The sequence below is a fragment of the Tympanuchus pallidicinctus genome, unplaced genomic scaffold (genome assembly GCF_026119805.1).
Source record: "Tympanuchus pallidicinctus isolate F22 unplaced genomic scaffold, pur_lepc_1.0 scaffold17, whole genome shotgun sequence".
In the NCBI taxonomy this organism is placed as follows: domain Eukaryota; kingdom Metazoa; phylum Chordata; class Aves; order Galliformes; family Phasianidae; genus Tympanuchus; species Tympanuchus pallidicinctus.
The window spans coordinates 16193662-16205788 of record NW_026294690.1 but is presented as its reverse complement, the minus strand read 5'-3'; the positions used below and the strand labels follow the sequence as shown (position 1 = coordinate 16205788).

Sequence of the window (12127 nt, the reverse complement as noted above, 5' to 3'; positions counted from 1 at the left end):
CAGCGCGGCCAAATCCCCCTCGCGCAGCGTGAGCCACAACCGCGCGCCGCTCCCGCCGTTCTCTGCGGGCGGGCGGCCCTCGGGGCGGAGCCCTTCCCGCGCATGCGCGCCGCCCGCCTCGGCCCCACATAGGCGCGGTGAGAGGCGCGTGAGCTGTGAGCGCTGCGCGGCCGGGGCGGGAGGGCGCAGAGCAGAATTGTGAGCGGGCGCTCGGAGCTCCCGGCTGGAGCGCTGAGCTGCGGCCTCCGCGTTTGTCAGGTTAGTAAGCGGTGGGGCGGTCTGTGGCTCCCTCTCGTGTGCTCCGGATCTGGGGCCCCGAGATCGGGCGCAGCCCTCGTGCCGCGGGTCGGTGCGGTGTGCTCGCTGTGTGCTGCTGGCTTTCGCTGTGAGGTGTTGCTTTATGGTCAGCTTCCTGCGGGGTTTGAAACAGAACTTACGGAAGCTGACGTTCTGGGGCTGGATGTGATGTGCCTGTAATAAGTGTAATTAATTCCATGTGCTCCAAATATTTCTGTTTGTTGACGTAAAGTTGTTTTCTTGCCGTGCAGCAAGGTGATACCTTCAGGTCATCCGTGGGAATGCATTTTTTTATTGTGCTCTTCTCATAAATATTTTCCCCTTGACTCTGCAGGAATCAGAAATGGCCTTAGAGAGTCCTCAGACACGCTTCTTAGTGCTACAAAGCAGCAGCTGCAGTAATCTTTTCCTGTTCCCCTCTTTTATAGGGTTGTATTCCTGGTGGCAGGTTCTCCTGTGCTGGGTTCATCATGATAACCCCAGATTTTGAGCTGAGCCAGGATCCAGATTTTCTTACAATAATCATCAGAGTGCCTTATGCAAGAGTGTCAGAGCTTGACTTGTTCTTTGAAGGAGAAGACTTCAAGTTTTATGTGAAGCCTTACTTTCTTAGGTGAGTAGTGAAAGCATTTCAAAGCCATTAGACTTCATAAAATAAATGTTGGTAGAAAATACCTTTGTTTTGGATCCTTCTTGAATGATCCTTGTCTATTGCTCTCATGCTGTAGGCTGCACACAGCCTGTTTTCTGCATGGAATTGTTTCTATGGATCTGGTATATTTGTTTCCAGGTGTTAAGTCACCTTAAAATTTATAGACTTAAAAGACTAACTTTTTACTTTTATGTGAACGTTGATTTTTAGTAATGAACTGACAGCTGAATTCTTTGAATGCACTGAAGTCTTACAGGGTATGTCTCTTCCCCATTGAGAGTCAGATACAATATATTTTGTGAAGGAAGAATCTGATACACTCCTGATAAATCCATGTGGTGTAGATGCTAGGGAATGATGTTCCTAGCTTTGTCTTTTAGCAAGTTCATTGCTGTGCTATAGGAATGGAATGATCATCAGCTCAGTATGGAAAATTTGAGAGAACCTTTGGTCTGTAAGAGCTGGTGAGCCATTAACCCTTCTTATTTTCTATTTCCTGTTTTGTTGGATGTACTTCTATAAATATGTTAGTAGACTCAAAGGGTTTTATGAGTTTAGTGGAAAGCTCTGAGTTGACTGTCTCATGTCCTGTCACTATGAAATTAATTTAGAGTTTTTAAAACATAGAATCTTCCAAATGCTGCACATAGAGCCAAGGGTGTTGTGTCTGTGCTGGCTGTGACTTTGTCATTGATTTAGAGCCACAGAGAGATTTTTTACTTAATAACTTCCATTATTACTAACAGGAATCATATAGTTATTTGTGCTGCCTTTGGAATGTGCCTTACATCTTTATGTGCTGAAATACGAGGTTGCAGAATTAGTTAGGCATTCAATGAGACATCTTTTTTTTTTTTCATCCAGACTGACACTTCCTGGAAGAGTTGTGGAAAACGGCAGAGAAAAGGCATCTTATGATACAGACAAAGGTATCATTTACTATTTTTAGTATAGTTGTCTTGAAGAATACTCTTCACTTACTTGTTCTGTGCATTGTCACTGCAAGAAACCTTTAGCAAAGTGTGTGATCCTGTAAATAAGCCTAACTTCTCCTGTGCTACGTGGTATTAAAAGAAAAAGAAACTTGCTGAGGATTTGTTGTATGTAGGCTATCATTAAGCTCAAATGACATGCAACTGTCTTAATTGTGAAATGGTTCAAGCCCATTGGAGGCAAGCATGCCATTGTTAAAACATGTAAAATCTTCCAAGTCTGTGAAGAAGAGTAGCAGTAAGCAGAAGTGAGATAGTTCTGAGGCATTCTCTTAAGATTGAAGAGAGAACACTTCAGCCACACTGGTGGAAAGTGTTTCTGGAATAAAGCACCTTTTGAAACAAGTGTATTCATAAACAAAAAGGCCTGCAAAGCCTTTGTTTCATATTTGAAAGAATAATCAGAAGGTTGAATAGCTTCCTATAGTCATCTGCTGAGGACAATCCATTGAAGTTTGTTTCTGTTGGTTGTGTGGGTGCTCACAGTTCGTTAAATAATCTCTTTCATGCTGTAATATCCTTGATTTTGGTGAAATCTGTTATGGAAGTTTAAAAACCCGCATACAGATTTATGCATAATACGCTGCATAATAAATTGCTACTTGCATATATCTCAATTTCCATGAGCCAATTTCAATAGAGGGGAAAATGAGCATTTTTGTTTGTCTTCATTATTTTAATGTGATAATAACTATGTTCTGCCTTTACTATATAAGGGACTTTTACAATTCAGTTACCTAAGGAGAGTCCTGGGCAGTATTTTGAAGGACTGGACATGCTGACATCTCTTTTAGCACCGAAGAAATCAAGGACAGCAAAGCCTTTAGTGGAGGAGATAGGTACGACAAAAACTTACTTATGCTATCAGTATAGGTACAAAATGAAATAGCTATGGAAATAGATCTCCCTAGTAATTAATAAAAAGTGTAATTCTGATATTGTCTAGACCAAGGTAGAAGCAGAGTTCGAATGAATCTGGAATTATTGTGGATTATTGAAAGGAATGTCTTGTAAGAGTTGATGCATGTTCTATCTGTAGGCTTAGTTAGGATAACTATTTTTCAAAATGTTTAACATATGCTAATCCTCTGCAGATCTTTGTACCCCTCTAGTGGCTGTATGATAAACACAATGTGAATCTTCTGCAAGACAGCACAACTGGCTCTAAGGGCAGAAGCTAATTAAAACCACACATTCTAGTGGATGACTTGATTAACATAAGTACTTTCCAGAAAATGTGACTATGTTTAATTTTGTGGGTATCTGCCTTACATCATGGATAACTTAATTATGTTCCTCTTGTGGTTCTCTTAGAATAAAATCCAAATCTTGTTGAAATCACTGGAACAATTGTTTTAGACATTGAGCATGTATACTCAAAGCTTTAGTTTTCCTGGTCTCCATTCTTGAAAATCTTAGAATTCTAGAGCAGGACCTGTGGCTCACTGTGTGCATCTGTTCTCTTAAACACTTGAGTAACCTGTGATTTTCTTCTGTAGTTCACCAAACTCTTTTGTAATAGCAGCAGTCTAGTCCAACAGTCCAATGTGAACATGCAGGCTTGTGCCACCCTTCAGGGTTAGGATGGAATTGGAAAATGAGGCTTGTGTGTTCAAGCAGTGACATTTTGCATGTTACAGGTGGTAAAGGTTACACTTTTGGCAAGGCTGCCCTTTGCAGAGGGGGGCAGCAAAGGTCCAACAATTCTGAACGTCCATAGTTGGAAATTTGAGTGTTGCACCAATGGAGGAAACATATTTGGCTATACAATATATATATTTGTATATGTGGCTAACAATAAAGTCTGTTAGAGCTGATTTGCCTTCAGAATGCCTGGTTTACTGCATTGGGGAATCCTCAGGTTATTCTCACTCGACTAGATAAGATAAAATGGATTTGAAGTTGTGTGGTTCATGTTTTACTTCTTTTCCCCTTCTGTTTTCTTTAAGTTATAGTTAGCCAAGTGTTGCAAGAGTTTTCTTAAAAGATGAAATAAAAAATGCTTATTTTGTTATCAGTGTTTGCCTTTCTTTAAATCCTATGTATTCCTTGCGTGAGTTTTCTTTCTCTGATCATGCAATGTACCCAGGTGTCCCTGCTGATTTGGAGGAGGAGGAAGAGGAAGAATTTGACTGGGAAGTAGAGCAGAGCCTTCATAAAGAAGCTGCAGAAGGCCCTCTGTCACTGCAGTGCTACTATGGATTTGGGAATCTGCGCTCAGGGGTGTTCCAGCGGCTGCAGGTAGATGCATGCCTTTTTTTCCTGTCATGAAAGTTCCAAGTACCTTCCTCTTTGGGTGGCCTTCCTGGGTCATTCTGTAGCCAGGAGGAGATTGTTAGGTAACAATTCTTCTCCTTTGCCCAGTTCTCAGTATATTTCTTTCATGGATTAGTTGGTAGAACAGGATCTTCAAAACATCCTTACTTTGTCCCTGTATGTTCAGCTGTTCATTTTCTTTGTAAACAGACAAAAGCTAATCTACAATCAGTAACATGCTAGGTAGGATAATTTTCATAGCATACAGAGCTTTTATTGAAGTAGTGGATTATATTTCTTTAATTTTCTACTTAAATTCTTTCACCAAGTGATTTAAGAAGTAGCCATTTAAAACAAATTGTATGACTTTGTAAATCATTACTGCATGAATTGGAATCATTTAAGATCTGAGGGCAGAATGATTGCTGTATAGAGAAAGTATTTGTATTCTGTTAGGATATATACACTGGCTACAGTGTATATATCCTAGTAGTGTAGGATATAAAAATAGTGTATATATACACTATTTTTAATACTGTGAAATTTCTGAAGTAGTCAATTTCTCATCAGCATTAGTGTACATCTACGTCCTGGTGTTCCAAAGGCACTGCAATTGCCTGTTGATTAATGTGTGGCCTCTTCAGAGTGGAGAAGTCATAAGAACAATATTTGATTTTTTTTTTTTTAAATCTCTTTGTGGTTGTGTATTTTTGCTAAACAGTACAGTTTTCATAATAGTGTGAAATAACCTGGCTGCCTTATGGTAAATAAACCTGAATATAATTCATAACATTTGAAGGTGCCTTAGAATTGGTGATAATTGCCACTGCTTGAAGCCTTGATGTTTTAGTTGTACAACAGAGACTGAATTTGAAAGATATGACAGGAAAATCAAACATCCTTCCTAAACTTTTACTAAAGGAATCTTGCTCACTTGATCTGTGGCTTTATCACCTTTTGTTGCACCAAGGATGAACTTGGTGATGTTATAGATGTTAAGGATCCAGACCAAACTCCAACAGATGAACGTAGGATGAAGCGCCTAGAAGCTGAAGCTGCCAAGTTTGATCCTGATCATTACCTGTGAGTACTGATTTATTTCACCTGGTTAAAAAATACTTCAGTTGATATGTATTTGCCTTCCCTATGGATGCTTGGGTTTAAAACCACTTTTGGAAATAATAACTTCACTTTTCATCTGCCTTTGTCTCCTTAGACTGGGCGATGTGGGATAGTCAAAGTGTGACATTGACACAAGGCATTCTTTCTTGTTTTGAGGTTACTCTGTTGCTTAATTAAGCTTGGAAGTCAGTTGGTACTCAAGCAGGTCTGCTGTGGACTGTGACTTCAAGGAGAATCTATGCAAGCTGATGTGTATATATTTGAGACACCTAAGGAAGGCATAAAAAAAAATCAGTGTGAGGATAACCCAAACTGCAGTCTGTGTTCAGTAGTTTAGGCATCTTTTGGTATGATAAAGTATCAAGAAATGTGTTTTTTCTCTATTCTCAGTATTTATACTATAGTTTGACTTGAAGAGAAAGCTGGAATGATAAGAGGAGGCTTAGAACTTAAATCCTTTAATATAAATCCTTGCAGACTTAATATATTGATATTTTACTACTACTGCTTTGTGCTGGGATGTGCCTCTTCCGTAATTAACATACAACACTTCCTTTTCCACCTTGCAAAGGCATGTGTTTGTTTATTTAAAAGTCAGTCCTTATCTCTGCTTTCTTTGCTCTTTAGCCACACACCATTTCTCTCCAAAGTATACTTGCTTTGAAAATGAGCAAACTTACCAATAAAGTCAAGTTTGCTGCTGGTGTGGCCCTCTATGAGAAATAGCCTTCTCTATGGAGTAACATCTCTTAAGGTTAAAGAACAGATGGTGATCAGGTTTGTTCTTATTTTTTTAGAGTTGTATGTGTAAGTTTTGGAAAGCACCCTGGAGCAAAGTTAAGTATATACTGTGTGTGCATTGATATATACCCACATGGAGTTACCTTTTCTATCCCAGAGCTGACTTCTTTGAAGATGAAGCTATTCAGCACATCTTGAAGTACAAACCGTGGTGGGTTGATGCTCATGAGAAAATGATGGCCTTGCAGGGGGAAAGTAGTCAGAGTGACAGTCCTACATCTGGTGAGAACACTATACTTTTATCTGTTACTGAATGATAGTTGCTGTGGAGCCTTGTTATGTTCTAGGTTATCATTCTTCAAGGAAAAAAAGTGTGATTTTGCTCTACAATCTTGAGTCTAGAAGAAAAGCATCCTGTTACTATCCTTCTGCTTTTTGAGGGACATTTATATACTGAAGTATTTAGTTTGTGGTGTAGTGTGATCTCTTTGGTGTCTGTAATAAGTTTTGGAGTGAGCTGTTGTTAGAGGCCATTTTAGAGTTTCATATCTTTATGGAAGAAAGTGCCTTTCAAGAGTATGCTGTGAGCCTCAAAACTTCAGAGGAGCTGCCAGGGTCGGCAAGTCGTGGCATCTGAACACAAATCAGATTTGTCTTTGTGCTCACCGATGAGTCAACAAACGTTCCTGCTTCTTGTCCCTCTCTCCGCTTTTTTCTTTTAATCCAGACTTTAAGTGGTTGTTCCTTTCCTAGTTGTATTTTCAAAAGAATAGTAGCTTGAACTGGTATTTGTGCCCACTTGTAAGTATGGTGTAGACACTTGACAGTGAGTTTGAGAATCAGCTGTGGATGATTGAACTGTTATCAGCCTTTATCTCTATTTGATGAGTGTCTGTAGAATACTTCATTTCATTTGCACAGTGTCACAGATGTTCATGGTACTTACATTGTACTGCTGTTTTTATGGCTCCTAGTGCTTTGTCAAGGGAAAAATGGGTTGGTTTCAGGCATAGCGGATGACCTTGTAACAGTACTGTTAACAGAGCACAGATAACCTTTCTGAACACAATGATTGCAGAGAGTATCCTAAGTTACTATGCACATTCTTTTATTCTCCTTTGCTCATTTCCTCTACAGTATGAAAACACTGTTTCTGAGGTTGATAATGATAATCTGGTTAGCAGAGGTGCTGTAACAGATATGATATTAGTCCACTAATAATACCTGCACTTTCACATTCCCTATGAGAGTATAACAAAGGAATTTAAGTTCCTTGTATTTTACTGTGAATGTAATCTGATCTTCATTTCTGATCTCTTCAGTCTTTGAATCCAGAAATTAATTATATCTGTCATAAGCATGTAGTTTAGAAAGCGTTGGACAATGGTATTAGAGGCTTGAAAACAGAACAGCAAGGAGTTCTTTTGTTTGTTTTTAATCCATTCACTCCTTTAGTAAGTGAAATATTCATCACATTTGTCTGTGTCAAGGGATTTAAGAAAAATGAAGAGCTGCTGGATGGTTTTATTGATAAAGACTATTCCTTTTATTCTAAATCAAAGTTCTGAAGGAAAAACACGTGTACAGATTTTGGACTTCTGGGGCAGCAGCAACAATAGAGAAAGTGCACAAAAACCTGGCAAGCCTACTGATGAAGGTTAGACAGAAACTGGGGCTATGCAGAGGGTTACTTTTTCTCTAAATGATTTGTTAAAACCAACTTTTTTCCATGATAAAGTTGACTAAAAAACTTTGTGTGACCTTCATGTTGCAGAGCCTTTTGTGGTTTTGGAGATCTTGAGTAAATTTAGCAGGATGACCATCTGTCTTTGGGTTGCAAAATAACAATCTCCATAAGCCCTCCCATGCCCCTCAACTTAGACCTCAGTTCTGATAACATTGTTTGAATGGTAGCAGCAGACTGATGGCAAGCAGCAAGTAAGGACCTGAAACCATTGGAGGTTCTTAAACCCGAATGAGTTGTGGTGAGAGAAATCGCCATGAGAGGGAGTACAGGTTCCACTCAAAGTGCCCTTATGCGGAGATAAAGGCAAGAGGGGGCCCAGCCTGTTTGTTCTGGGATCTGATGAATAGGGTGGGTTCCAGGTGTTCTTGTATTGTTTTTACGCTTCATTGCTGGAGCAATCTTGCATTATATCCCTTAGAACTGGGGAGAAATCTGAGTGTATTAAGCCAAGGTTGTTACATGCCTGAAAGGATAAGGAGGCTGTTGCTGGTGGTAGTGTGTGCTTGGAGAAAGAAGCCTTTGAACACTAGAGCTCAGCTATGAAGTGCGAAACAGGAGCTGCATACTGCAGTGTGTTGTAAGATGTGTTACTGAAGTGACGTGTAGTGATTCTTTGAGCCTGTTTAATTACTCACCTGCTAAGTGTCAGGTCAAACTTATTTCTGTAATAACCAGAGGACTACTGCATCTGATTGTGTTTATATCTGTTGTAAGGATGTGGAGGAGGAAAAAACAAAGCCTTCATACGGTAAGGAGTGCCTTGGTTTAGTCTTTGTCTTTAGTCTTTAGGCTGCTCTTGGTGCTACCTTTGCAGTGTCCCCACAGCAGAAGACCTCTAGAGGTCTCAAGTATCTGCCTCCTTCAAGTTCTGTGAAAATGGCCCCACAAACAGCAGAACAAGTACCTTCATTAAATCTTTCCTGCCATCTTCTAGATATTGCAGAATTCTTGAAGGAAAGAGATGTTATCAGTGTGTCAGCACTGCAGGAAGTTGGTGACCTTTCATACCTAATCAGGAAGTGAACTGTTGGAGCACAAGGGACAAATCAATAGAAAATCTGCTTTGTTTGTTCTGTTACTCACAGGTTTAAGCTTACAATGATTTAAGGCAGCATCCAACACTGGGATGTATTGGATAGCTTGTCCTAAATAAAGTCCCTTAGCATCTTTCTAGTCAGAGCAGTGATGCCTGTTTTCTTTTCATATCTTGGCAAGAGCTTGAGGAAAAAACATGTTTGCTACTGATTAAAATCAAAAACTAACTTGAGTCCTGGTTTATGTACTTTCTACTGGCTAATCTTCCCCATACCTAGTGCTGCCAGTTTCTGACCAGCAGAAAAGTACTCATGTAAAATCTTAGTACTGTGGCACAGTGTTTTAGTTAGAAGTTACTGAGCTCTAAATGTTAAGTTTCCTTTGAGCAAGTTATGGAATGTAACACTTGGCCTGACAGGCCCCATGAACAAGGCTGTGCTTCTGCTGGACAAGCTGATTTTCAGATGTCCTTTCTGACCTAAAGTTTCTGTGGTTCTTGGAGGCTGAGCACTCAGTTGGCTCCTTCTAGGGAGCATGTTTCATCTGAGTACCCCTAACATTTAGAGTGGTGAGTTTCACAGCAGTCTTGAGCTGCATGTGTTACATTGGACTGATTGCTGAATACCCCAAACCTTATCTAGAATTTAGGTGATGTGATCTTTATAAAATTTCACCCTACTGTAACAAAACACCCTGTGAGTGTCAGAGCTGCTCACCTTGCTTAGAGATTAGGTTGTACTTCACTGACAGTTGGGTTCTGTCAGTGAGAAAACAAAGTACATAGTGAGTAAGGGTGATCTTGGTAGTATTGTCTAATGGTAAGTTTATGGTATTAATTTGTATGATTCCTTTATACATCCATGAATGAACATGCAGTTATGCTGTTGCAGGAAGATGTGTGGTTTAGGCACCAACAAATGTACAAATTATTTTTAAAATCAAACTTAAGAAAATCTGCAGACTTAAGATTTCAGATGCTGCTTTTCACATTATTGCTTTAATTGTTATGGAGGTGTTGTTAGATAAAGCATTGGTAATTCCAGTGTACAAAATACAGGCTTAATATAGCAGTGCAGTAATTATGATTTTACTTGTTCTGATAATCTCCTGCTATGCACTTTTATTTTTGAAATGTGAAAACAAAGTAGGTGGTGATTTTGACATGTTAATAATTAGTTCCAGGCCTGGATAATTTATTTCTCAATCTTTGAGGAATGGATAGATCTTTGTTTGTAAACTTGAATTATTTTCCCTGGAGACTTATTTTATTAAGAACACCTGGTGCTTTGCAGTAAGCTAACGAACATCTTGTCATGTTTACCTTTGGGAGTTGTCTGATTTTACATCTTTGCTCTTGTCTAATAGACTTGTTTTCAGCTGTTATGGTCCAGTTGTATACATTGCAATGCTTCAGAGTTTGTGTTCAAAGGAGAAAAAGCCCTTTCATGAGAGGAATTTCATGAAATTCACTAAACTGAGTTTCTGTGTTTTCTACTTAAATGTGGTTCACATGTATGTATTCCTCTGGAATAGAGATTTTAGGAAATCTAAGATTTTTGTAATGGAGTGCAAGTTATGGCCTGAACCAGTGATTGAGCACCTGGTGGGAAGGCAGGGCCAACCTGGGAGCTCAGCTGCACGCAATGTACCTGAGTGATGGAGGGGGTGGAGCCAGGATGCACCCCTTCCCAAACCTCATTTAAGGGTTGGCAGTGGAGGCAAGGGGATTTTGCTGGAGGTCCCTGTGTGCCTGAGGCCTTCTGAAGGTAAGCAGATGCTTTCCTTTATTTCTGTGCCCTCGGCTGTTGTGTTTGAGCAAATCCTCACTTGCTGCAGCCTTGGACCTTGCTGCTCTGCTGTCATTGCTGTGCTTTCCATTGTGTTACAGATTTGATAGTAAAACATTTAAACATGTCTTTGCTCTCAGCACTGGGCTGTTTCTTAACTGATGATTGTTATCACACGGGTTGATTTTGATGAGCATCTATGAGACTAACTTCCACCTGAAAGACACTGATTAAGAGCAGTGCTATGTGGGTTCTCAGTGGCTTATCCAATTCTGAACATAATGGTATGATGTGGAGAAGAACAGTAGTTGCATTCCTGGTATGTGTACATCTTGACTGTTAACTGCAGAAAGCAGGTTGAGTTGAACTGGAGCCATGCGAGCCCTGGGTAACTGCTGTGCATTCATCAGAAGTCCTGTTGTCTGCGATAGGTGCTCCTGCTAAGGAGGAGTTACTTGGTTCCTCTGTAAGAAACTGCTGTACTGTTGTGAAGCTCTGTGCAGTGCAGCAAGCTGTGTAGAGGCAGGGCATTCACAGCTGTGTTTCTCCATTACAGAAACACTACAAAAACCACTTAAGGTTGGTTTTACGGAGATCACGGGCAGCAAAGAGCTGTTGAAGAGAGTCATTGAAAGTGATCTTAAGCTTTGTGACTGTGGGTAGCAGCCTTTGCTTACAGACTTCTGGCTAGTTTTTATTTAGGATTTCTTTTTCCTCGTTAGCTTTGGTTTCACCTCATTTTGTTTCCCTTCAGGGTGAAAGCACTGTTTGCATATGTTTTAATAATGAATGGTGTGTTTGTCCAAGAAGGGGTTTTCAGTGGAAAGCTTGCTGTGATTGAAGATACTTTTTTTATTCCCAGTTGCACCTCTTTCTACCTATCAGGCCCTGATGTGATACTTCCTTATGCCCCTCTGCAACCACTTACAAAGTGGGTTTATGCAATGTTCTTCTGAATTTTTTTCAGATATGCTCCAACACTGCACATATAGCTGTAGGAAGAGCTTTAGTACAGAGGTGACTCGCTGAGCAATCAGCAATCAGCGTGCTTGAAGAACCTACCAAGAAATTCTCTGGTAGAATGCAGATTTATGCTCTGTATTGGTGAGTTAGGGGATGATACTGAACTGTGTTGCATTAATGAAAAAACTCAGAATTACCATAGCTTTGCTAAATTGCCATTTTGTATTTGATTGTAGCAAATGGAAGAGATCAGCTTTCTTTAGATGACATAAAAGTGGGAAGATTTTTGTGGGAGCCTGTAAATAAATGGAAGCTGGCTTGACTCCAGGGAAATGTTCAGCTCGTAAAGAAGTTTCTGCAGGAATTTAAATCAAGTATTTCATGGCTATGAAGCTGATAGAAACAATAAGAAAGTTCATAAAGGAGGAACGCTCGAAACTGTTTTTCCTAATTTGTAATTTGATGCTTTGAGATGAGGTGTGCACATATGTATGTGCCTTTGGCATCAGAGGGGTTTGTTTCAAAAGTCATAAAA

General features: G+C 39.9%; 1 protein-coding gene across 2 annotated transcripts in view; it reads left to right on the top strand.

Annotated features, from left to right (window-relative positions):
- The window catches only part of SHQ1 (SHQ1, H/ACA ribonucleoprotein assembly factor), a 1172872-nt gene that overhangs the window by 1135591 nt on the left and 25154 nt on the right, over positions 1-12127 (top strand). The window contains exons 2-8 of one of the 2 annotated variants that reach the window (XM_052679016.1): positions 204-258; positions 726-910; positions 1814-1878; positions 2658-2780; positions 4031-4182; positions 5168-5280; positions 6218-6342. In XM_052679016.1, the coding sequence (XP_052534976.1) occupies positions 768-910; positions 1814-1878; positions 2658-2780; positions 4031-4182; positions 5168-5280; positions 6218-6342 (721 nt within the window). In that variant the 5' untranslated portion in view covers positions 204-258; positions 726-767. Of the gene's footprint in view, positions 1-134; positions 259-725; positions 911-1813; positions 1879-2657; positions 2781-4030; positions 4183-5167; positions 5281-6217; positions 6343-12127 lie in introns of those variants that run through there. The other variant, XM_052679015.1, reaches the window with a different exon arrangement.